General features: G+C 44.3%; 1 protein-coding gene across 1 annotated transcript in view; it reads left to right on the top strand.

Annotated features, from left to right (window-relative positions):
- The window catches only part of ADAM12 (ADAM metallopeptidase domain 12), a 369,569-nt gene that overhangs the window by 222,441 nt on the left and 119,977 nt on the right, over positions 1-27,151 (top strand). Inside the window, exons 4-5 of the mRNA XM_032281987.1 lie at positions 3,015-3,093; positions 22,141-22,217. Of these exons, the coding sequence (XP_032137878.1) occupies positions 3,015-3,093; positions 22,141-22,217 (156 nt within the window). The remainder of the gene's footprint in view (positions 1-3,014; positions 3,094-22,140; positions 22,218-27,151) is intronic.

Below are 27,151 nucleotides of genomic sequence, written 5' to 3'. Positions count from 1 at the left end.
TGCTCTGTGCATCCCCCGTGCTCTGTGCATCCCCCCCCATGCTCTGTGCATCCCCCGTGCTCAGTGCATCCCCCATGCTCCATGCATCCTCCCATGCTCTGTGCATCCTGCATCCTCCCGTGCTCTATGCATTTCCCTGTGCTGTACACATTGTCCCGTGTTGTGGGTATCCTTCTGTGCTCTCTGCATCTTTCTGCCTGCTCTTCTGCAGCTTTGCCTATGTCCCCTCTCAGCGCAGCCTTCCAGTTATTCCCCTCAAGTCGCCATCCCTGGATTTCACGTCCCACCTCTCTGCTTCCCTTTGGAACTGTGGAACTGTACTGTGAAGGATTCATTCACCTTGCCTTTGCCTTCTCCTGGGCTCACAGGCTGCAGCTTGACTGTCGAGGCTGCCAGCCTCCGCCTGGGGACAAGGACCACCCCTTCTTCAGACTCCTCTCTTCAGGGCCTTGTCTCCCTCCCACTGCCTTGCCTGCTCTCCCTGCCAACTTTCCCTCCTTTGCTCCTGGCTGTATGATTGGGCTGGGGTGTGCTGTGAATGAGCCTGCTCAGGCAGCCCCTCCGGCAGCTCAGAGGAGGTGAGCTTAGAAGATGGGGGTCTGAGAGCCCAGTGCTGCCAAGGAAGGAAGCCTTCTCTGGCACGACAGGTGCACTGCTGAGAAGAGCAAGGGCAGCCCTCGGGAGACCCACAGGCCTATGCCAGTGAGTGTGAGGGCACGTCTGTGTTTTATGTTTGCCGCATACCCTCTCAAACACTCGCTGTTAAGTAGACTGCAGCAGAGACCTGCCATCAGGGTCTAACTGATTTAAGCCAGGCATATCCTCAATATATTACAATCCATGTAAAACAAGGAGTTGACTCTCAGTTCTGAACTTGGCTGGGAGGAGTCTGGGGAACTCTGACCGTGTAAGGAAAGTGCTTCTCATCTCTGACGTTTGCATCATTCCCACTTCTTTTCCTTCCCTGTCGTACTGAGCAGGACTCTGGTTGCAAATGCCAGCACCAAGCTGTGGAAGCAGAAGAGAGGAACTTACGAGGAAGAGGAGAGGCAGAGCAGGCCCTGGGGCAAAGGGCCCATCTCCCTCTCTCTGCCTTTTGTCCCTGCCTGAGGGTGATAGCTTTGTTCTCTCTGACCAGCATTCTCCTGAAGTAAGGGACCAGGGTGGAGGGAGCTCTGTGGCCACATCCTTAGAGCCTTGAGAACAAAGAAGAAAGCCCTCATCCGCAGATGTCCCAGCTCAACATGCTGTAGGGAAGATTCATGATGCACTTAGCTTGGGTCACGTGTTCATCCCCAGATCAGGAGTGGAGGAACCCCCACAGAAACAAACTGTGAAGCGTGTTCCCTGAAGACGGGAGAGGTCAGGCAGCACCTTCCCTATCCACAAAGTTCAGTATTTAATTCGACTCTTGACTCCCTGTTGTCCAGACACAGAAAACCCAGGTTCTGTTTAGAGCCTTTCTCTGTCTTCCACCAGCTCAGCTCCCCAGACTGCAGGCCTTTCAGACCTTGACCTTGACATTATCTGCCTGGATTTCCCTTCCCCTTCCACCTGCTCCTGGGCCCGGACGGCTCCCACTCCATCCACTAAAGCCCAGTCGCTGTCGGCTCCCTCTGCAAAGCCTTCCCCACCTGCGGCACATGCATGCCCCCAGAAGTTACAGCTGGAGGGTGTCCAGGTTCTTGGTGTTTCAAACAAAGAATTAGAGGAAATGAACAAACAAAGTAAGGAAAGAACAAAGCAACGAAAGCAGAGATTTATTGAAAATGAAATTACACTCCACAGGGTGAGAACAGGCCTGAGCATAGGTGCCCAAGAGCCTCGTTACAGAATTTACTGGGGTTTAAATACCCTCTAGAGGTTTCCATTGGTTACTTGGTGTATGCCCTATGGCAATGAAGAGGGTGAAGTAAAGTTACAAGGTCATTTATTCGGTGTATGCCCTAAGTAAATGGAGAGGATATTTCCTGTCATAGCTGAAGTGCTTCCGCTAGATTTAGTTCTAGGAAGTCAGCATGAATCGGCCCTATGTCTCCTGCCTCCAGACCCGATTCTCCTGCCTCAGAAGGACTCTGTTTCTACTCTGCGATTGCTCCCTTCACCTTGGATTCTGTGTCACCCATGGCCCTACCAGCCCATGGTGTGATCGAGAGGGGGCTGCTCCTACTTGTCTTTGTATCCTGGCAGTCAGCACCTGGCAGTGGTATTCACACAGGAAATACTTCCACAGGAAATAGTGTGTGTTATGTAAAACACTGGAAAATAACTTAAAACCTAAGTAACCCATGCCTTGAAATCTCTAATGAAGTTCAGGTAGACTGCATACAGTTTTATTAATAGTCAGGATAAACAGGGGGTTTCCTGCACATTTCCATTTATCTTAGAAATTCAATATTTCAGGGTGTGCAAAATCATTTTTCCTCACTTCATACATACATCGCTGCTTTTAACATTTCATTGCTGTTCTAATCTCTTCTGTGACATTTCAATATTGTCAGCTGGTTCTCTCACCTGCGGGGGAGCGGGAGGGGCACTGCCATGGATCAGAATGATTTTCCCAGCAGGTGGCTCAGCCATTGATTCCAGCTGGCAGGGCCTGTGACTTCCAGGTGGGAGATTTGCCCAAATTAGAAATCTGCCTGTACTATTCATGGAAGAGTATGTGTGTGTGTACGCACACGTGCATGTGCAAGTGTGTCCGCCCAGGTGTACGCATGAAGGAATGAGGTGGGAGGGAGGGACAGAGGGCGGGCTCTGCACTGACTGTGTGGGCGGTTGTTCCAAGAACACACACCTGACTCTGTTGTCTGAGTCTCCTCTGAATTCTGCCTGGAGAACCTAACTTAAACCAGGAAGGTCCAAATCGGAGCCTGCTTGGATTATCTGAAAAAAAAAAAAAAAAAAAAAAAAAGAAAAAAAGAGATCACAGTCTTGCTACCCGAAAGCCTAGACATTCCCAACACAGTGCAATTCTGTACTCATCTTTTTATGTTGTTTTTGTTTTTCCACAGAGGCCTGATTGCCAGCAGCTTCACAGAAACCCACTATCTGCAAGATGGTACTGATGTCTCCCTCACTCGAAATTACACGGTAATTCTGGCACATCACCATAATCTTGCACCACTGGATCTGTGCTTAAACTTTGTAGCCATTTTATTTGGAGCAACATCACATGCCTAGATTCTTAACATAGGCCCCAAGATGCGCCTGTGTCCCCCTTAGTGGTAGGCATTCCACTGTAACTCCAAAAACACCAGCCTTGACCAGGTGTGTGCACCAACAGCCCTTGCAGAATGGCTTTATGGCAGGGCTGACCTTGAAACCACCTTCCAGGGACTATGGATGCTCATTTGGGCAAATCCTTTTTAGAAAACCTAGCCAGTTAGAGGTGGCTTGGAAGGCAGCCATGCCTGGACTGAACTTTGCCATATTAAACTCTGAGGTACCTTAAAGATCTTTAAAAGAAAACTGATTCTGCTTAGCCCACTCTGAATATATCCACAATATGGAAATGATTCTATATCATGGAAGTTACTGTAACATGACATTGATCACCTTTCAGGCCACGTTTCTGGTATCTGAACTTTTAGCCGTGTCCTGGACAAAATGCTCACTTTATTTGTTGCTTTAACAAATGTTTGCTGTGCACTCGTTGTGATCTGTCCCATATGTGAATGCCCTCTGGGAAGGAGGAAGGTTACTTGTTTTAAAAAGCAGTGGGTATTTATTTTAAAAAGGATGAGCTACAGGCAGGCTTTGTCCTTATCGTTGAAGCTTGTCAGGTAGGCATTATTGTCTGCAGTGATTCCTCCCTTCCCTGCATGACGCCAACGCTTTTCTTTATCACTTGTTGGACATTTGGCACTTACAAGCTGTTACCTGCAGCCTTCCAGGGACTTGGTGGAATGAGCTGCTGTAGCTCTCCCAGCCCAAAGAAAACACACGGAAATCCTGGATAAAATATAAACATTTAAGAATTGTTGCTAATGCCTGGGCAAGCTCAAAAGAGAGAGAGTGAAATTCCCAAGAAGCAGAAACAAAGAGGGGATGTTACTCCTGAGCACTGGCGGGTGAGTTGGGGCTCACCAAATGGCTCTCCAAAGACCCACAGGGCTATTCAAGACCCAGAAAGAGGGCCTGGTGCTTGGGTTTGGGAAAAGAGAAGTAACTGTCTGAAGCGGAGAATCCCACAAAAGCCAGATTCCCAGGAGAGCTGCTTTTCTCTGTGAAAAAGAGACAAAAAGCCCTCTTCCAATCCAGAGATGGGGGCTGGAGGGAAGAATTGTCTGCCAGGTGTCCTGGATTGGAAAAAGATTTCATAAAAAATGAAGGCATTGAAACCCCACTTAGTCTCATGTGTGGATGTTGGGAATAGTCTGGGCCTGTGTCCAAATTTTTAATACCAGCATGGGGATGGAAATCCCAGTCAAGATATTGACCTCAAAGCTGGTCCCACATCAGTGAAACTCCCATGGGCCCAGGCAGAAGCCCAACCCAAAACTGTTCTGTAGGAATAGTTCTATAACCCAAATAACAGGAGATGCCCACGTGGAAGAAAAAGGAATGAAAATGTTAAAGATGAGCCCCAAATCAAAATTACAAGCCACATAATGCAAAAAGCCATTGTATTCAAGTATCAAGCAGACAAGAGGAACAAGAATTAGGACCTCGAGATAAAAGGAAAATCAGAGAAAAGAAATTTAGAGAGAACAGAGTGGGTCTAATAGAAATTCCACAATGAAAATACATAAAATTTAAACACACACACAGGATGCAAGCAGTGTTTAAACAGAGTGTGACGAGCCTGTCCCTGAATTGAGGAAAGACCTGAGCCTTGAAGAAAATCCACCAAGTCAAGCTGGAAGAATAACTAAATACGACACACTCCAGGGCAGATTATGATGAAATTGCAGAACACCAAAGATGAACTCTTAAAAGCACTTGTGGCAAAAGAGAGATTTGTACAAAACAATGACAACCAAACCAACAACAAACTCTTCATTAGTAACTTTGCAATTATGAAACTTGAGAGCTAAGGGGAAATTATTGTTAGTCTCAATCCTAGATTCATTATTTTATAAGAATAAAAGTGAAATAGATATTTTCATACAAAGATGAGAGAATTTACTACCCTCAGATTCTAACAAAGGTATCTACCAAAGGGTAATTAACAAAGAATAGCTCAGTAGGAAGGAAACTGATTACCAGCAGCAAGGACAGGGAGTCAAAGGCACTAGTAAGCAAAATAATTCATGTGAATAAATTTAAATAAGCTCCTTAAAGTAACTGTTACAAGTGACCAAATTTGGGTGGTTTAAAACAAAATGAGCTAATAGATTTAAAATTTTTTAAGAATTTGTGTTGTACTAGAGAATAATAGACATGCTGATTAACTTTAGATTTTGATAAGAGTGTGTCCTGCAATTTTAAGTGTAACTATTTAAAGAACAGGAAAACACAACATAATAAGATAAAAATGAGTCAACATATTAATCTCTTTATATGTAAGTAGATGGAATCTCTTTATGAAAATAAAAACAGATAATCTGCTTAGAATTTAAAATAAAATCCAGCTACATCATTTTTACAAGATTCACACCCAAAACGTATAATAATGTGAAAACAAAGGAAAGGAATGGAAAAAGGCGTAGTAGACAAATCTTAATCCAAAAAAAAACAAAAAACCTGCTGTAGCAGTATCATCAGAGAAGCTAGACTTCAAGGCAAAAAAAAAAAAAAAAAGGGCAATTTAAAAGGATGGTAAAATAATTTTGAAACTGTATATACCAGCAAAATTGTCTCAAAATATATAAAGCAATAAATGACAGAATCCAGCTATAACTTTTAAATCTAATTATAGATTCATCTAGAACTAAGCTTTAGCCTAGCTCCTAATTAAAGGATTTCTTAAAATCCAAAACAAAACAAAAAAGCGTTCAAGATTAGGCATTGTGGGTTAAAGCTTTGTTTGGTTCCCAGCAAGTTGAGCAAAAAAGCTTCCAATACTGACATAGCATTTTGCAATTCTTCCTCAAAAGTCTCTAGATGTAAAGTTGATAATTCATAAAGCAAGTCACTGAAAATGTCTGGACACATTCACAGAGTGGGAGACTTAAATAAACTGCTCTCAGAAATGAAGATTTTTCAAATGAGCAGACATTAATGAAAAGAAAGACCAAACAAGCAAAGAAAAAACTAAGAGAGAAGATGAATGAAACCAAAAGCTGGTGCTTTGAGAATATTCACAAAATGGACAATGCTTTTATAAAATTAATCAAGAAAGAAAGAATTCTCAAGTAAATAAGAATGCAAAGAGGGATCTAAGTATTGTCATTCAGAGATTTTATTAAATCACAAGAATGTTTTGGACAATGCTAACCATTTTCTTGGAAATGTAAAATTGTTAACACTGGTTCAAGGTGAAATAGGAAAATTTAAATATAACTATAGAAAGATATTAAATTTTTAAGAGTAACTTTTAATATTTACTCACAAAAAGATCATCAGACTCAAATGACTTAGCTGGTGAATTTTATCTAACATATGAGAGACAAAGAGTTCCCGAGGAAAAAAGAAAGGGGAGGGGTGGGAGGAGCTAGTAAAATGAGAAAATGAGCATGCGCAAAACACATCCTGCAGACTAGTTTCAGTTATGGACAAAAATCCTAAGTAACATTTTACAAACCCTATCCGGTACATATATTAAAAATACTTTCTGACCGAATTATACTTAACTGAGGAATGCAAGGATAGTTCAGCTTTAGTATATCTACTAAGGTAATTCAATCCATTAATATCTTCAGATTAAAAGTATTATAACATTATTTCTTCTATGATAATCTATACTATTTCTTATAGAGATTATAAAAGCTTTTGTGAGTAGGGAATGCTATCTATCCCTTTCATCCCCTCATAGAGCCTCACATAGCATCTTGGCATATACTAGGTTTTTAATAAAAGTATCCATCTAGCACTGCATTGTCTTAGGTGATGCCATGTAAAATTCATTACTTCATCTATTCACTCAACAAACATTTATTAAGCACCTCCTGTGTGCAGACACTGTTAGGCGATGGGAAGATAGGCTGACTAAAATATATTCTTCAGCATATAAATTCCACTGGAAAGCCACAGAACATCTTAAAGACATTTTAAAAATACATTTTAATATAATCACTATAATAAGAGATATAAACAAAATGCCTTTGTGATATTTTAATTGTGACTGATTTTAATTCTTTGGAGGCCATTTCACTAAGGAAGTGATATTAATCTGGTTCATTAAAAGTGGGTAGAGAAGAAGACAAAGATGGGGATGAAACCCTTTAACACTAAGGAGTGGCCGGGCGCGGTGGCTCACGCCTGTAATCCCAGCACTTTGGGAGGCCGAGGCAGGTGGATCACGAGGTCAAGAGATCGAGACCATCCTGGTCAGCATGGTGAAACCCCGTCTCTATTAAAAATACAAAACATTAGCTGGGCATGGTGGCGCGTGCCTGTAATCCCAGCGACTCAGGAGGCTGAGGCAGGAGAATTGCCTGAACCCAGGAGGCAGAGGTTGCGGTGAGCCGAGATCGCGCCGTTGCACTCCAGCCTGGGTAACAAGAGCGAAACTCCGTCTCAAAAAAAAAAAAAAAAAAAACCACTAAGGAGTTTCAACTTTACCACTGAAAATTGGGAGCCATAGGCAGTTCTCATGCAGCACAATGGCTTGTTCAGTTCTGTGATTTAGAAGGGGTCTCTGATGACAGAATGGAAGAAAGATTGGTAGGATATTGGTAGGCAGAAGACAGGAAGATTTCCTATGAGCCCATTATAGTTGGTGAAAATTTTGCCCACAGACATGGGCCTTTGAAGGGTCAGCGATTGGCCAGAGTCAGAGCGCTTGGGAGGTCAAAGGAGCAGGATCAGGGGACAGTGGGTGGGGGAGATGTCATCAATGGGACTTTCCCTTCTGCGTCGGCCATTGGATGGTCAATTTGTTCCCCACTGGTACCATTAAGGAGCAGTTGTTGGTTGGAAGGCAGAGAAGACACGTCCTGGTTTGTCTGTGTTGAGTTTGTCATAGGACAGCCAAGTAAAGGTGTTCTGCAAGCCGATGGATTTATAAGAACCTAGAATACAGAGAAAGATGGAGATGTAAAGTAAAGATCTGTGGATCAACCTCATACATGAGTGATAGGCGGGGCCATTAGTTCACATTTGACATTTTTTTCTTCCTTTACCCCCGCTAAGATCTCATTTAAAATGTTTTCAGACTCAGCACTAAGGTTATCTCCACAGTGAACATTGTTATTTCAGAAAGAAACAGAAAAGAGAGATCTTAGAAATATTACAACAATAGGCTCCAGTCTTCCAAATGTCCACGATCTATGACGGTGCACGGTGCTTGTCTAGTACGGACATCTCTAGAATATGTAAAATATGCTTTCAAAGTTATTTGAATAGTTTTATGCTTTCTGCTTCAACCTCCCTTAAGTTTTCATTTTCTTAGACATTTATATTAGTCAGGGTTCTTTAGAAGGACAGAACTAATAGGATACATGTGTATATGAAGGGGAGCTTATTAAGGAGTACTGACTCACACAGTCACAAGGTAAAGCCTCACAATAGGCCGTCTGCAAGTTGGGGAGCAAGGAAGCCAGTCCAAGTCCCAGAACCTCAAAAGTAGGGAAGCCAATGGTGCAGCCTTCGGTCTGTGGCTGAAGGCCCGAGAGCCCCTGGCAAACCACTGGTGTAGGTCCAAGAGCCCAAAAGCTGAAGATCTTGAAGTCCAACGTTCAAGGGCAGGAAGCGTTCAGCACGGGAGAAAGGTGAAGGACTCAGCCAGCCTGGTCCTTCCACATTCCCCTGCCTGCTTTTGTCCTAGCTGCACTGGCAGCAGGTTAGATGGTGCCCACCCAGATTGAGGGCGGGTCTGCCTCTCCCAGTCCACAGACTCCAACGTTAATCTCCTTTAGCAACATCCTCACAGACACACCCAGGAATGAGACTTTGTATCCTTCAACCCAATCAAGTTGACACTCAGTATTCACTATCACAGCGTTTTTTCCCTTTCTCACTTGGGAGGAAAAATGCCGTAAGGGAGAAGACCAGGAAATAAAGGACTAGAGAAAGAGAGGTTCAACAGCTGCTAGGTCTGTTTGGGACTTGGATTGCAAAAGCCGAAGGCTACATATCCAGGCCTCTTAGTAAACAGCCCACATGGAAGGGCTCCAGGACGTTGATAGTGGTTGTGTCCATGTGGTGGGACACTCTGTACTTTTCTGGGTTCTCGGATTGTTGTGTGCACAGGAGCGGGGGCTCGTGTTTTTCCTCTCCTCATTTTCCAAGTGGTGAGCATGTGAAAGGGTGAATGCTCCCTTCCCCTCCTCTTCCCCCAGTCCTCCCTGTGGAACTCTCTCTTTACAGGGAAGAGGGTGGGAGGAGAAGGCCCTGAAAATTCCTGGTCCCTGCTAACTGGGGAGTGGCTGCAGCCCCTGCCTTGGGCAGCCCTTGAGGTCAGCAATGGGTGAGATTTGCCCTTCCGTCCCTCCCTCCGGAGAGTCCTCTAGGCAGCAGAGTTCCTCATCCCCACCTTTCCCAGGAGGGGTCCTGAGGCTTTGGCTGGGAAGAAGGGGAAAGAGGTTGGGGCGTGGGGAGGACGGAGGTTGAAAATTGCAGGAAGCCTCTCTATTGCTGAGGCTACACTGGTATCCTCTCCAGAATATACCAGAAGCCCCTTTTTTGCAAGTGATTAAGCTGATGCTGTATTTTGATTTTCATCTGACTCTGTGAATCATCCCCACCAGGGGAAGCAACTGAAAGATAGATTAATTGGCACCCCCAAACCTCCAGAAGCATCAAGCACACGATGCTTTTATAATTAGAAAAATGGTGACTTTTCTTTTAACCCAGGAGTTCCCTTTTCCCATTCCTTTGAAGGCCTTTCCAAGCAGTCAGCCTTGTTACGGTAAAGACAGATGGGAGTGTTGTTCACTGAGTAAAACCCACAGCCCAGAACAGTGGTCCTTCCAGCAAGACCCCCTTAAGGAGAGTCCGAGGCCTTGTATTGTTTTTCGTGGTAAGGACCCAGATGCAGCTCTTAGGGTTTTGTTTTCATTGAATCAGGCTGGAAAACAAAAAGAAATTTGCTGACTCATCTCCTCATCCACTAAAGTCAGCACACAGTGAATTTTCCTAAATTTAAAATTATATATAAAATAAGAACCACTTTTTGTTGGCTATAGTGTATAGAGCTTTTCTTTTTTTTTTTTTAATGTCTCCACAATTGGTGTAAGCTGGTTGACTCAGAAGACTGACTGACTTTAATTTTGGAGCTAATCACATCTTTTCTCTCGGCTGTCCTGAGAGGATGAAATATTTGTGGCTTTATCCTTTGCTGACCACATCTAAGGGGAGATTATATTTTATATTGTTACTTTTAATAAGGCCTGCAGGAGACTATCTGCATGACATTTCTGCTGTTTACTTGCCAAAAGACAGCTCTGGGAGAGGCTGGCAGAGGCCCCCAGAAAGGCTAGATGCTGTCAGTGCTTTGGAGGGAATACATGTGTCTGTTACATGCATGTTACATGCGTATATCAAGCACCTGCACTGCGCAGGCATCCTGGCCTGTACACATGCTCCCTTACACTGAGAATACAGCAGGGATTTAAAACAGACAAGGGGACCATGAGTGGGGGGAGGCTAGAAGAAGAAGACTGCCCTTATCCTGGTAATCACAAACATAATTAACATCTGGGCTACGTGCACCAAAGGAAAAGCCACTGGGCCCTAATCGGGTCTGAGGGATCGTGGAAGCCTTTATGGGGAATGGAACATGTGAACCAACAGCTGGAGGCTGAAGAGGCATGAACCAGGGGACAGGAGAAGCAGAAGCATTCCAGGTGGATGCTGAGTTTTACCTGGGGGGAAGGGGGTGGGGCAAAAGGAAGTGTTTAGAAGTTGATGAAAGTCAGAGCGTATAGGACCTGAAGACCATGGTGATAGCCTTGGTTGTGACAGAGGAACATTAGGAGGCCACTAAAGGCCCTTACCCAAGGCATGTCATGACTACATGTGGGCTTTGAAAAGCAGCCACTGGCTGCCACATGAAGTTGTAGTCAGAGGGAACAGGAGGGGAACTCTGGCAGGATCAGGCAGAGGGCTCTTGTGGAGGAGCCTGAAGCCCAGGTGAGAGGCAATGGCAGCAGAGGCCAGGTGCATGGACTGGAAAATGTCTTACCCCTAGACATGATCAGGACCCAAAAAAGCTCCATTCGTGGTGTATGTTTCTCACCAGAAAGAATAGAGAGCATTTGCTTTGATAGCGTCAAAGGGGACCAGTTGAGATGAACTGAGCCTGGACCATCAGGTAATGATAGAATCTACTATTTTGGCAAAAGGTGTTGTTTGGTGACATCCCGTTCATTTCCATGGCAACTACTGATTGTCAGAAAGGGTTGGTATCTTTTACCACCGGCTTGGACTGGACAGGTCAGGGCAAATGAATAACAAAAGTTAACCACAGTTCATTACAGTTAGAGAGCATCTAACAGGGACGAAAAGATAACTCTGGAGGGAAGGGGAAAGGCAGAGATCATACACATCTCATGAGCGTATCAAGTGTGAGTGGTGTTGTGGGTGGGCAGCGACTATCTGGGCCAGTGGCATGGGGGTAAGAGGAGTTTACCAAGACAGTTGTAGGTAAAGAAAGGGAGGCTTATTAGAGGTTGTAGGAAAATACATTGCAAAGGAACAGCGGGCAGGCCAGCAAGAGAGGAGCGGACTGCAAGGAGATAGAGGCTTCCTGGAGATTTTCTAGGATGGTGTGCGGTGGGCTGAAGAAAGCTTTGTGCAGTGCTGATAACTTGCAGTGAACTACCTGGCAGTTTTCTGTCAGCTGGGGATCTGGGGGTAGCTGGGCACAGGAAGATTGTGAGTCATGCTCACAGGACGGATCTGTGTCCTGGACCATGAAGAAAGGCAGACTTACAGCTTATCTGCTTCTTCATTATGCGTCCCCCAATCCTGCTAGCCTGACTCCCCCTCCCTAACTAGGACTCCACGAGCAAGGCCCATCATCATATTCTTCTTAAACCATAATTGAGAATGGATTGAATTTCTCTACTGCTGCTGTACTCCACACATACCTAACTGACCAGCTCTCCCTGCCAGCCTCTCCCTCACGGGGCTGCTCTGCTGTCCACTGGCCGAGGCACTCAGCACCAGCGCCTTCTCTCCCCTGGGTCTTCACCCAAGTCCCATGGTGACTCCTACCTCCATAATACATTCCACACCCTTTCCTGTCTGTCACATGTGCCAGCTCAGGCCCTCCTTTCCCCACAGCTGGAAGATGTTTTAGCCACCTGACTTTTTCTCCCCACTCCCAGTCTCACCTAGTTTCAATCCAGACCCCACTCCCAACCAAATGATCCTTCTAAAACATCTTTCTCTTTGTATCACAAGATTGAATATACATTGCTATCTCCCAAATCAGCAGCAGCTTCCCCCAGTGCTTCCTCAGTCAAATGCAAATTTCTCAGACCGGTATTCACCTTCTACAAGGGCAACAACCCCTACCTTTTCACCCATGCATACATGTATTCATTCATTCATGCACTCATTCAACAAATGTTTATTGAGTGTGCAATGCTGTAGCTAGCATTGAGTAAACATCAACAATAGGCAAAACACTGTGCACAGAACTTTTCGTATGTTCTGTTGTTTGGTCTTTACCAAAAATCAATTTTTCTGTCTTTATACCCAGGTGAGAACACTGAGACATGGAGGGGTTAAGTAACTAGGCCACACCCACAGTTAATAAGGATTCAAACCCAAATAGTCTGACTCTAGAATCTGAGCTCCTAGTCTACAGCCACCCTACCTAGAATGAGCCTGATCTTGTCTGATCTTGGAAGCTAAGCAGGGTCAGACCTGGGTAGCTCTTGGATGGGAGAGTCTCAGCTCTTATGTGCTGTGCTACATACACTGCTTCCGATTCGCTGGGAACAAAACACTGAGTCTCGGTTATACGTTTCTGGCTGTGGTGTTTGCAGCAATGCAATTAGTATATAAAACTGCAATGGGGTGGATTAGAAAATGGGTGGCATTCGTTTACAATGGGAGACACCTAGAGAATGCTTCTAGGGGAGAGCAGAGGATGGTCTGCTGAACCAAAGTCCTAAAATATGAGGAGAGGAGAGACCAGAACAGGCCTCTGGGAATTTACTAAATGCATCACTCCAAGGCCCAACTGAACTCAGATCAGTACACATCCCATACTCTGTGGCAAGTCTGCAGAAGGGAGGGTGCAGCCCCTGTCCTCAGGGAACATACACTCTAACAACGTATGACATGATGTGCCCATAACAGATGCTCTGGGAGCCAAACAATGCAAGGGGCAAACCCGTGTTCCCAGAGGAACTCCCTGCTTTGGTGACTTTTCTTCCATGAAATTGTCAAGAAAGGGCAGGCTCAGAGATAGACTTCTGTCTAGAGGCAGTATACGTCATGGTTAGGATCACAAGCCAGAGCTGGACCCAGGTTCAAATCCCAGCTCGAGCACTTAGCCAGCTGTGGGATGTGATGATGGAACGACATCGAGCCTGGCACACAGTCAGGGCTTTGGAGAGGTGAGCCAGCCATGGCCACTGCTGTGCCAGTGATCACTTCACAGCAGTTCTTCACCACGCTGTACCGTATGTTCCTTGAGAAATCCCTTGTAGATTCTGATAACAGATGAGAAGCTGGGGTGCCGCTGAGAGTGAGGTAGATGAGCATGCTGAGAACTGAGTTCTGGCTTGTGTGTCTCCATCAGATTGCAAATGTCGCCATAGGTCTCCTGACCCCTGCCCCTGCTAACCTCCTCATGTGCATTTTCACACAATATCCAAGAAGATTTGCAGTTGGGAGTTAGAGCCAAGTGACAGGGTATAAGCAAATAACCCTCCCTTCTCTCTAATGGGTCAGTTTCTCTTATGCACATCCATTCATTCATTCAACAAAAATACACTGAGCAATGGGTCAGTGTGGAGGAAAATAGCAGGTGGAAAAAATAGAGCTTACAGCAGAGTGGGTTTAAAATATTTATGTTCATATTCCAGATCTGTAACAATGCCCTACATTTTATGAATTGCATCCCCATGTCATCTTTATTTGAGCCACAAAACTCTGGACAATTAAGTGCCCATCCCATTACACAGATTAAAAACTGAGACTCCAAGACTCAACCCCAACATTTCCAATTCTGGATGGATCTAGGGGTCTCACTGCTGCAGACATGCTGTTTCCAGGCCCAGTTTGCCTGGAGGTCTCAAAGACTGTGAATGTGATTTTGTAAGCGTGTGTTCTCTCCGCAGAATTCTAGCACAGCAGAATTATTTCAGTGGCCCCTGAGGTTAGTTCTGTATAGTCTTTTAACCAGATATTGTTCTTGTTATGGACATGAGAGGAGATCCTCGGAGGATGGGTGTGGTGACTTATTTCTTCACGATCCTCCCTGCACACTCTCAGGACTAAGTGTAATACAGCCTAGTTATAGAAACACACAGAGCTGCAAAGTCACTTTTTTCTTTGCTCAAATGCATTGTCACCTTGTTTTAGTCTCAAGCAAACATGTAGTATGTTGGGGCTTGTGTGCAAGGAAACAAGGACCTGACTGCAGTCATGCTGACATGCTGGCTGGCAATAGACACACATGTACACACACACACACACACACACACACACACACCAGAAACACATGCACCCCATATATGTACACACACACGCACATACACCTCTACACACACAAATATACACACGTGCCCACATATACACACATGCATACCCATATACACACATGCACACACAAATATACACATGTGCCCACATATACACACCTGCATACCCATAAATACACATGCACACACACAAATATATACACGTGCCCACACATACACACATGCATACCCATATATACACATGCATGCATATGCATATACACACCATATACACACATGCATATACACACATGCACCCCCATGCACCTCATATACATACAGGTACACATCCATGTACATGCATACACACAAATATACACATGTGCCCACATATACACACATGCACATCTATAGACACATACATATACACATATGCACACCCATACATCCCCATATACATATACACCCATGCACATGCCATATATATGCACACACACAAATATACACATCTGTCCACGTATACACACATGCACAGCTATAGACAGACATACACACATACACGTGTATGCTCATTGACCCTTGGACCCCTCCTATTTACAGGCTTTTCTCTGAGTTTGGAAATGACTTCACCTTCCTATGATGCTGTGAGTGACATTGCAGTGAGGCTCTGTGGTACTCATTCTGCCAAGTATGGATTTTAGGTGACAGCTTTTCTTTTCTCATGAGGCCACATGTTTCTGACAGCCAGGTATGGAGGGCAGCCGTCTGGCCTGGAGTTGAAAGGCCTGGATTTCATTTCCTGCTCTACCATTATCCAGTTCTGTGACCTTTGATGATTATTTAGGCCTTGGTTTCCCCATCTATTGAGGGAAGGGGCTGGCTGAAAGAGAAAGTTGGCCTTAGATGGCCCAAAGCTTCCTTCTGGCTAGAACATTGTGTGATTCAAGCACTAAATCACAAGAGTTTGGCAAGTTGCATATGGCAAGGAGTCTGGGAAGACCCTAGGAAGTTCCCCTAAAGAAAGCATTCAGAGTAATTTTCACTTGGTATACTCCCTAACAGACTTTGTCTGCTACAGTTCCTTTCTAATCACAAGGTCAAGCCATCTTTGTTACCATTTAATCATATAAAATGCCTTTCTTTCTAGTCCACCGAGAGTTGGGTAACAGACATTTGATTTTACTTCCTGCATGGCATAGAGTTGAGGGCTACCAATTTTCAAGTTCAAGAGTTCTTACTCCATCTTCCTCTTACCCACCATTACATTTGATTGATAGTATTAAACAGAAGGAAAAGTTATTCTACTGGAGTGGGAAAATGCGTTAGGTTAAGTGATAAGTATATAAAATACATGGTTAGAGGTTTTGAAAATGAAAAGATGTAATTTTGTGGTTATGCATGTTTGGGGCTCTTTTTCTGTGTTGTGTTTTGCTGGTAGAAATAGAATGCCTTGGATCAGCAGAACTAGGCAAAGACGCCTGGCCTAGTGGGACCGTTTCTTGTTCAGCAATGTCTTTAGAGACATAAGCATGAGGAAAAGAAAGAGGCTCTCCAGTGTGGCACTTGAGACGATCAGAGAGAGGAACAGGCTGCAGCGTAGGCAGCTCTGCAGAGGGTTGTGGCCACAGCCGGCTGGAAAGGGCCATGTGGTGATCAACAGGTCATGAGGCCCTGGGGCACAAGACCCTCTTAGGCATGATGGCTCCCTGTGTATCTCTTTCTGGTGTGCATATTCAGACCCAACAAGCTAAGTGTTTGTGAACCCACAGGCCTGGTTGGTGGCTGCATCTTAGCATCAGCGCATCAGAGGCATCCCCCTGGACAGGGGCACACGCTCACCTGGACGTTGTCTTTAGCGCCCACTGCCGGCCACTAGTGGTGACATAGCCTATACTCCTCTGCCTTTGACACTGCGTAAGAGGGTCGCCCTCCTTCCCCAGGGATTAAGGACTGCACCTTCTCTCTCCCCATCAACAAATCTTCCAACCAACCATGTGACGCATGGTGTGACAACCATAACTTGCTGAGTTGTGAAATTATCTGTGTGATGACTTATGCTATAAAAACTAAATCACATTTGTTTAAACATTTAAGGAGGCATACTGAAAAACATTAAATTTCATGAAATTGTAATTGCCTTGGAAGGTCTAGAATTTGGAGCTCTAATAATTATGGTCAGTCATCTAAGAAGTTCATCACTGTCAGTAATGAACAATGGACTTGTTAGTCAACTGTCTGAAGGTGATACAAAAGTGATGTTAAAGCTGGAAGTCAGGGCCAGATGTGGTGGCTCATGCCTGGAATCCCAGCTCTTTGGGAGGCCGAGGCAGGCAGATCATGAGGTCAGGAGTTCAAGACCAGCCTGACCAATGTGGTGAAACCCTGTCTCTACTAAAAATATAAAAATTAGCCTGGCATGGTGACACACGCCTGTAATCCCAGCTACTCGGGAGGCTGAGGCAGGAGAATCGCTTGAACCCAGGAGGCGAAGGTTGCAGTGAGCTGAGATTGCGCCATTGCATTCCAGCCTGGGCAACAGAGCAAGTCTCTGTCTCTGAAAAAAATAAAACAACAACAACAAAAAAAAACCTGGAAATCAGTTGTTAACTCTACTAATGACTGAGAGAAGTGAGATTGTTTACTTTAAGCAGCAGTTTATGAGAGCTAAAATCTACCCCCTCCTCCTTCATGAGCAATACTTCAACTGAGTTATTGAACTGGAAATTAATTTGATACTAATTTGTTCTAAGCCCATACTTTAACGAGTTTATATTTCTGTGTATTTAATTTGAAAGTATATTTTATAACTAATCTATTAAATATAAATTGAAATTGAGTATAAATCAGCTTGAAATTTCAGAGGTCAGTAATTAAAATTATTGTCACCATTTGGTTTTCAATTTTTTAACCAGCATTTAGCTACTTAGAGCAGCATTTTATATTCCTCGAAAATGGGGGAAACTCTGTTATGTATGTGACCTCAGAGACCTGTGACAGTCTAAACCCAGTGATTCTGGTTACCCTAAGCAGCCAAAATCCTAACAGCAGCTGCCAACCTTTCACTTTCTGCATCATCTCCCACTTTGATGCCTGCCGTGTGCCCAGGGCTGAAATCCCTACCAATGAAGCCAGGCCTGGGAGGGTATTAAGATCCCCCTGATGCCCCAGAGCATTATGATCCAATTAAATGACCCCCTCATAGTCAGAGAATTATCATCATGCTTCCCCTGCATACCTAAGAGTTATCTAGAGGGAGAGGATCCTGGAGCCATCCAAAATATATGTCAGACAAAAGCCAAGGGGGTGAGCTGGCAGCCTCTCCGATGGCCTGGGTGGGAGCCTGATGCATCCTTTCCTAAACCACATGCTGATTGAAGATGGCAGCTTCTCTGGAGGAGGAACAGGGCACTGTGAGTGCTACGCTTATGCACCTGAATCTTCCAGCCCAGCAGAACTGACCCCACCCCTGAATGCCGCTTCCCCTCACAGTGCCTACTGTCTTTGCACATGCTTTCCCTCTGTAGGCAAGTCACCTCCTGCCATGGCCCCTGCACACTAGCCATTTCACTCTTCCATATCATATGAAGGATCTGAAAAGGTGCCCACCGTACTTTCATTGTTTGCATTTGATAAGATCCACAACATAGAAAAAAGATATGCTACAAACTGATGAACTGATCTGATGGTGTGGTAAAAGTGCCCGATGTAAGACCAACTTACAAAACTGAAAGGTTTCCTTTACATTAAAAATAAATATGTGTAATAAAAAAAGGAAAAAAAAGATCCTATTTATGATATCAGCAAATCTGTACAATATCTATGCATAAGCTTAATGACAATTTTCCAGTAGCCACATGGAAAAAAAACCTAAAACTAGACTGAGGGACATAAAAATGACCTTGTTAAAAGGAGACACCTGCCATGTACATGAATAAGAAAACTGTTTATTGTGAAAACGTAAGTTCTTCCCAAATTAACCTGTACTTCAATGTAATACAAACTGAGATCTCAATGGATTATTGTGCAGCTTAAAATTGGATTCCAGAATTCATCTGAAGAGAAAATAGGGAATGATAACCTAGAAACTTTTGAGAAAAGAACAGTACCAAAAGAAAACTTGATTTGGAGACAGTCACCAAGACAATTCAATAGAAAAAGGAGTAATTGTTTCAACAAATGGTTCCGGAACAACTGGCTGTCCACGTGCAGAAGAGCGAAGTTGGATTTCTACTCCAAGCTACGTACAAAAATTAATTCAAAGTGGTTAAAGGTCTTAATAGCTAAACCTATACAACTCTTAAAAAAGAGATGTGTAAATCTTCATGACCTTAGGTTAGGTAACAGTTTCTTAGATATGGCACGAAAAGCATAAGCCCCCAAAGAAAAAAATAAATAAGACCTCATCAAAATAAAAAACTCTGAGCTTCAAAAGATACAACCAAGAAAGTTAAGGGGCTGGTCCTGATGGCTCACGCCTGTACTCCCAGCGCTTTGGGAGGCCGAGGCAGGCAGATCACTTGAGGTCGGTAGTTCAAGACCTGCCTGGCCAATATGGTGAAACTTCATTGCTACAAAAATACAAAAATTAGCTGGGTATGATGGCATGTGCCTGTAATACCAGCTACTCCAGTGGCTAAGGCAGAAGAATTGCTTGAACCTGGGAGGCAGAGGTTGCAGTGAGCCGAGATCACACCACAACACTCTAGCGTAGGTGACAGAGTGAGACTCTCTCAGGAAGGGAGGAAGGGAAGGAGGAAGGGAAGGAGGGAGGGAAAGGAAGGAAGAGAGAAAAAGAAAGAGAGAGAAAGAGAATGAGAGAAAGAAAGAGGACAACCCACAAAATGGAAAATATCTGTAAATCATGTATCTAACAAGGGTCTAGTGCTGAGAATATATGAAGAACTCTTCTAACTCAACAATAAAAAGACCAAAATTCAATTTACAAATAAGCAGAGGATTTGAATAGACATTTATTCAAAAAAGGTGTAAAAATGGACAATAAGCACATGAAAAGATGCCCAACATCATCAGTGATTAAGAAAATTAAACCAAAACCACATTGAAATACCACTTTATATCCACTAGGTTGGCTATAATTGAAAAGATAAACAACAACAAGTGTTGGTAAGGATGTGGGGAAATTAGAGTCCTCATATAATGCTCACGGGAATGTAAAATGGTTCAGCTGCTTGGCAAAACAGTTTGGCAGTACTTTAAAAAGTTAAGCATTGAGTTTCCATATAACCAGCAACTTTACTTTTAGACCCATGTGTCTACTCACAGTACATACCCAAGAGAACTGAAAACATATCCTTACAAAAATGTGTACACATGTGTTCGTAGTAACATTACTCATAATAGTTGAAAAGTAGAAACAACTCATGTGCTCATCAACTGGATAAGCAAAATATATTTTCATACACACGACAGAAGGCGATTCAGCCATAAAAAAGGAATGACATTCTAATGCAGCCTCAGTATGAATGAACTTGAAAGCACCATGCTTAAGTGAAAGAAGCCAGTCACAAAAGGCATATATTGTACAATTCCATTTCTATAAAATAATAGAACAGGCAAATTCATAGAGATAGAAAGTAGGTTAATGGTTGCCAGAGGTGGAGGAGCAGGGAATGGGAAGTGACTACTGATGGATATGGGTTTTTTTCCTGAGGTGACAGGAATGTTTTAGAATCAATTAGTGGCGATGAGTATATAATATTGTGAATATACAAAAAAACTCATTGATTATATGCTTTTAAAATATTAGTTTTATGGTATATGAATTTAATCTTAATTTTATAGCACAGTGTACTCTATCTAATATCAATAGTCATTGGAACAGTGTGGAATTGGCACAGGAACAGACAAATGGATGCCTGTCTCAGTGGGCTAGCACAGAGAGTGTGGAAGTGGAGCCACAGACATATTGTGGGCCTTTGATATATGCCAAGGTAGCATGTCACATCAGTGAGAAAAAGAAAAAATGGCAGCAAAGCACAGCTGGCTCTCATTTGTAGGGGAAAGTTAGCATTGAACCTCACACTCCCACAAAAATTAATTCTAGGTAGGTAAGAGCTAATTACAAGACTATAAAAATAGAAGAAAATAAAGAAGGACGTATTTGTGACCTTGAAAAAGCCATCTTGAGCTACACAAAAAATAGAAAAATGCATTTAAATTCATATAAATTGGAAACTGAACAAAAAATATCATAAGCAAAGTTGAAAGACATTTCCCATATAATAACAGGCAGAATATTAATATCCTGAGTATATAAAGACAAAGCCCAACAGAATAATGCATGTCCCTGTGGCTCCTTAACCCCATCACCCTCCTTTCATTGCCTTTTAGGTGACCCCAGAATTTTGTCATGTATGTTGAGACCAAGAGACCATCTTAGCCCCTTTTCCATGGTGGTGTCTAGTTTCCTTCATTACTCAATTGCATCTAGTGCTTTTTCTTAGCAAAGTCAAGATGGCTTTTGCTGGGCAGAACAATTGGACACCAAGCTCTGCCCTGGACAAAGTGCATGACGTTGTCAGGCAGGAAGGAGCCAGGCACTGAGGAGGTTGCAGTAGGGACGGGCTGAAACCCGAGCTGTTCTTTCCCCTGAGAAGATACATGTACCTTTCTCTGCAGGGACCTGCACCCAGCTGGCATCTAGAGGACCTGGGTGAGGAGAACTGGGTATACTCAAGCCACTTCTTGCCAGTCTGCCACTTAATTGGGGCTGCAGCATAACCTTTGCTCAATGATAAAAATTAACCTTGATTCCAGACTGATACCTATCTTCACTAAGGAAGTGTCTGTGCTGTGTTTCCTTTTTTTAAGCTGTGACATTATCAAAGAATAGAATATTGCAGGCATGGCACACGGGAACTTCTGTCTTAGACTTAGAAGACCTTCCTATTTTTCTTTCCTGCTGAGATAGACTTTCAGCTCTCAACTGGGTAATTCAGTGAGGGTCCCTCCTTCCTCCTTCACCCCCACTTCCTCTCATCTGCTTTCCTGTTTTCGTAAGCCACAGATTTAGGCCTTGTTTTATTACATTTCACAGTGTGCTTAAATACCCCCTATAGCTCTTCATCTCATTATGAAAAACAATTTACATGAGGGAAAAATGGCAATGTCAACGTGATTTGTTCTGCTGCTAGATTTTGTAAAACATTTTGTATCAGAACTCTCCTGTAGGGTGTCAGAGAGACAAGAGTGAAACTAGGGTTCATTTAAAGACCCCTACTGGTAATCTCTAAGTAAGTCAGATATTCCCTTCATAGATCCAGGCTGGGTCACTTTGGGCTTCGCATTAAATAGTAAGGTGGTAGAACAACATTTTATGCAAAAGAAAAGTGTATAGCTAAAAACAAGTGGGGAGGATTAGAGGCAGTTGATTTATTAGACGTGGGCAAAAATATGTTATAACTGAACTGGATTCTCCCCTCCTCCCCTTTAGGATCACTGTTACTACCATGGACATGTGCGGGGATATTCGGACTCGGTGGTCAGTCTCAGCACCTGTTCTGGTCTCAGGTAAGTGATCACGATCATGGTGGCTCTAGCCTTCATCCATCTACTCCGGTAACGCCTGTCTTTTCCCGCTCGTGCTAAAGTACTGAGAATGAGAATGAGCGATGGGCACTCCCAGCTCAGCTGCACCTCCACCTGGGCAAGAGGGCACACAGGCCCTCACTCCAGTGCTTACAAGAGCATAGCCACCCAGGATCGTAGCCTCACGTTCATGACCCCTCTTTCAGTGCTGTTCTCAGGCCTGGTGGGGTGAGAGGGACTGAACAGCTGAGTTTCAACATCCAAGCATTTTGTGAATTATTTTCGAGACAGAGTTGCACTCTGTCGCCCAGGCTGGAGTGCAGTGGCGCAGTCTCAGCTCAGTGCAACCTCCGTCTCCTGAGTTCAAGCGATTCTCCTGCCTCAGCCTCCAGAGTTGCTGAGACTGCAGGTGCGCGCCACCATGCCCAGCTAGTTTTCTTCTATATTTTTGGTAGAGACTTGGTTTCACCGTGTTGGCCACTCTAGTCTCAATTGCCTGACCTCATGATCTGCCTCCCAAAGGGCTGGGATTACAGACATGAGCCACTGAGCCCAGCTGAATTATTTTCCATTTATGCGGCTCTGATGTTTTATAATTCCCAGTGCTGAAAGATAGAACGTTACATACTAATATTGAAGCTGCTAGCTTAATATAAATATTAAAGGGCCTTCTCTCATTAGGAAACAAAGTAAAGAAAGTAATTTAACAACCACCAAGGTGAGTTGAATATAGGCATGGATTGGCAGGGGGGTTGCCACTATGCTATGGGCACGATGCAGGAAGCAATTACCTTCCCTTGCTAGAGAAGTCAACCCCAGGTGTTACTCACAGCCCCTTCCTTCCGCATCAGAGTAATTAGCCATTGGCTAGCTCTTATGTGCTTCCCAGGAAGATCATTTTGTTTGATAAACTTCCAGCTGCTTCAGACTTTTTACTGGATTTACTTATTGAGTTTCTGAACTAAGTATATCCTCGGAGTCCTGGGTAACTTTGACCCATGGCACCAAAGCATGGTTCCATGGGAGGGAAGAGAGAGAAGGCCTGGAAAAATATACCTGCTTGAGTTAAAAGGCAGAATCACGTTCTGTGCATTAGCAGTTCCTGCGACATCTTTGCGGGTTCTGTGTGGGATCATGGAGGATGAGAATGCATGCAACACAACACACACACAACAGCAACACACCTACCAGTTTGTTTTTCACGGCCCTCTCTTCTGCTCCAGGAGCAGACAATGGGAACATGATAGGGTGGTGAATTAGCTGTGTGACAACGCATAGGTCACCGGGCCTCTCTGAGCCCCAGGTTGCATGGTGGGAAGTTTGCATGTTCAATGACAGCTCTCTTTGCTCGCAGCTTCCCCATTGCTCAGTACATCTATTTCTGAGTATTTACCAGCATTGGTCCTTTCACGTACTGACACCTAAAAATATGTACACAAAGCTATTCCTCTTCCTCCTCATCCTGTCCCAGTCTTACTCAGATCAAAATGCAAGCTGGGGATTCCCCTCCCAGCTTTCTCATCCCTGGTACATGTAAACACACAGTCAGAGGTTGGGGTGTGTATTTGTTTATAAACATAGAGTCATGTCATATACATCATTCTACAGCTTTCTTTTGTTACCCGACCCTATCTGTCTCTCCAGGTCAGCCGGTACAGACCCAGATCACTGAATGAGCACACACACTCACATTTCTGCACACCTGCATTATTTTTAAAAAGCATTTTTATATTCTATTTATACAACACAATTGAACTTTAAGATATCTGCTACTCTGAAAAGTGAAGGAGGTGACTTGTGGTTTGACTTTATTTCTCTCCAGCTATTCATTCATTCCCAAAACATTCCTTGAGTGCTTCCTCATTGCCAATTCCAGGTTCTGGGGGCACAGCACTGAAAAAAAAAAAGTTCTTCCTGGAGCACTTACTAGTGGCAGGGACAGACAGAGGGCATAGTAAGATACACGACGCCAAGGATCATGGGAAGACAAAGCTGAGACGGAGGACAGGAAAGGCAGTGGGTAGTCAGGGAGGCTCTGGAGGAGGTGAGGTGAGTCTTTTAGATGATGTAGACAGCATGTCAGAGAGAAGAGCATGTGCAAACTCCTGAAGCAGAAGGATGCCTGGGATATTCCTAAAGCAGCAAGGTGACCGGAGTGGACAGGGACAGAGAGGCAGTGCGAAGAAATGAGGTCAGAAGGGAAGTGGAAAGGCAGGATCACCAGGAGTCACGAAGGTGATCAGATGTCCTTTGGCCTCCCCCCACCTTCACCTCAGATGCTACGTGTTCTCACCTGAGAACATGATAGGGTGGTGAATTAGCTGTGTGACAACGCATAGGTCACTGGGCCTCTCTGAGCCCCAGGTTGCATGGTGGGAAGTTTGCATGTTCAAACAAAGTTTGAGTTTGTTTCTCCCCGAGATGGGTGCCAGGGGAGAAACAATAAACAAATGCAGTGACCTCTAGGGAAGCCAAGCCCTGTGCCCACCTCCAGGGAGCATCTTGAGACAGTCTTTGTTCTTTGATTCTCAGACTGGACTAGTCATCAAAGTGTGTTCATGCAGCACTCTTGGGAAAATGCCTTGCAAAGCTATGCTGCTCCTGTAGGGACCAGGGCAGACACACACAAGGCCCTGGCAGTAAAGACCACGCACGCTTGGGAAGGGAAATCCACACTTGACTATTGTGCCTCTCTGGGGCCTGAAAGGGGGACCTCTTAGTTCAAAGATCATGCATTGAAGGCTGGGTATTTTCAGCCTTCAATTTGGCCTTAAGGCCAATGTATGTAAAAAAAGAGAAAAGCTAATTCAAACTGACTTAAAGAAAACCAAAGTAACATGGAGATAGCCTTGTGCTACTGAAAAGGCCAGGCTGGATCCAGAGTCCTAACTAATATGATCAGGGTCTATTTTCTATCTCAAGCCTCTACCTTCTTCTGTGTTAGTTTCATTCTCAGGCACTATCTTAGCATGGGCTGCAAAAACAAAATACCATAGACTGGTTGGCTTAAACCTTAAAAATTTATTTCTCACCGTTATTAAGCCCGGAAAGTCCAAGATCAATGTGCTGACAAGATAGATTTCCTCCTGAGGCCTCTTTTCTTGGCTTCTTGGCAGTCATTAGCTTGCTGTGTGCTCACATGACCTCTCTTTGTGCATGCACTGAGGGAGGAAGCTCTGGTGTCCTTTATACAGGCACAGATCCCATCATGGGGCTTCCCTCATGATCTCATCTAAGCCTAATCAGCTCCCAAAGGCCTCATCTCCTGATACCACCACGTGGGGCTATGGCTCTAACGTATGAAAATGCAGGGTGCATAAACATTCAGTCCATCATAGGCAGTTTCTGTTTTGTTTTGTTGGTGACAAAGGGATTGCTGGCAGCATGAGGTTTCCATGCTCCAAAAGCAAGTTGAAGAATGAGGGTCTCTCTTCCAAGCTCAGTGGAGGTCATCTAAACACATCTCAGTGGCTCTGCCTGGGCCACTTGCTCATCTGTGTAACAATCACAGTGGCCAGTGTGGAGCTCAGTGGCCTGGTCAAACAGGTTATGGGCCTATACCCTGGACCAGGTTGAAGGAAAACTTCACCCAGGGCCCCTGAGGCAGGGAGCAGGGAAGGGGTGAATGTACCGAAGAAATTCAGTGAGCTTTTGCCAGAAAAAAAAAAAAAAGACAGCTGAGAGCCAGGGACAGTCAGAAACAAATAGGCCTCTTCCAGCAACAATTATGAAGAAATTTTAAGTCATTGACGACTGAGGTCAGCCATCAATGGAAACATCCAGGATTGGCTGGATAATTGTTGGGTTATCTTTATAGGGCTAACAAATTCTTGACAGGCAAAGAGAAAAGGGTTATCTCCCAGGTGTTCCTAATAGCTCCTATTAACCTTAATAAAACAACTTATAAAGCGGTGACTTTAACTCATTAGAGCAACAACTGAGGAAGTATTCCTGGAGTAATATCCAAGCAAAACAAATCCTCCCACAGGGCTTGGCCTTGCCACCCGGTCACGACCCTCCATCCCTCTTTCCAGGCCGGCCTTGCTGTCACTCTGTGCCAGGCACGCTGCCTTAGCTCTTTCAGCCTCCCACAAAGTGCGGGCAGCTGTCAGGGTGCCAGTTCCTTCCGCATGGCGGCAATGACCTCACTGGCCAGACTCTGTCATGTCTGAGTCTTCACGTTCACCTCCCATCCCCAGGAGCAGGCACAGACCCATCATTTGGCAGAAGAGAATATTGTGAAATCGTAGCATCTGGAATTTCAGAAAAAGTCAGAAGAGTAAGTGCTGCATCGTCTGGTATCAACCACCAACAGGGAATGGGAACAGTGGCGAGGAACGCTGTGTGGGTCTAATGAACTCCTCGTTGCGGGAGCTCCTGAGAATTCTGACTTCCCAAATCTTTGTGCTGTTGTTACAAAAGCAGCAGACCGTGCATCAACAGAGAAATTCCGGAGCTGTGCAGTCAACTTTATGATCTTTCAAGTCAAGAATCAGACCGGAGCAAGGGGAAGCTGTATTCGATCAACTGCTCACTGACAGAAGAATCGATTAAGACTGGAAATAAAGGGGAAGAACATGCACCTAGCGTAGCACCAGCCTGGTAGATGTTAAGAAAGAAAACAGGGATTAAACATTGTATTAAACATGGCGTGCTCCAAAAACACATTAAGATCCAGGAATGTGGAGGGAAGCTTGGGAGTCCTAGAAGACATATTAATTACAGCCCAGTAGATTCCAGTTTTGCAGAGAAAGAACATCCCACATTGCTTCAGAAACACGAGATCATCAGTGAGCAGCAGGGAACCCAACAAGTTGCTCTTCATCATTTGAAGCTTGAAGCGAAAAGGATACGGAGAGAAAAACTGCATAAAGATCTCAGTAGAAAGGAGCATTGAAGAGGAGACAGCTCTTGAA

Source organism: Sapajus apella, unplaced genomic scaffold, assembly GCF_009761245.1.
Source record: "Sapajus apella isolate SASKATOON/1434 unplaced genomic scaffold, GSC_monkey_1.0 scaffold13, whole genome shotgun sequence".
Taxonomy (NCBI): domain Eukaryota; kingdom Metazoa; phylum Chordata; class Mammalia; order Primates; family Cebidae; genus Sapajus; species Sapajus apella.
This window is presented reverse-complemented; position numbering and strand designations above follow the sequence as displayed.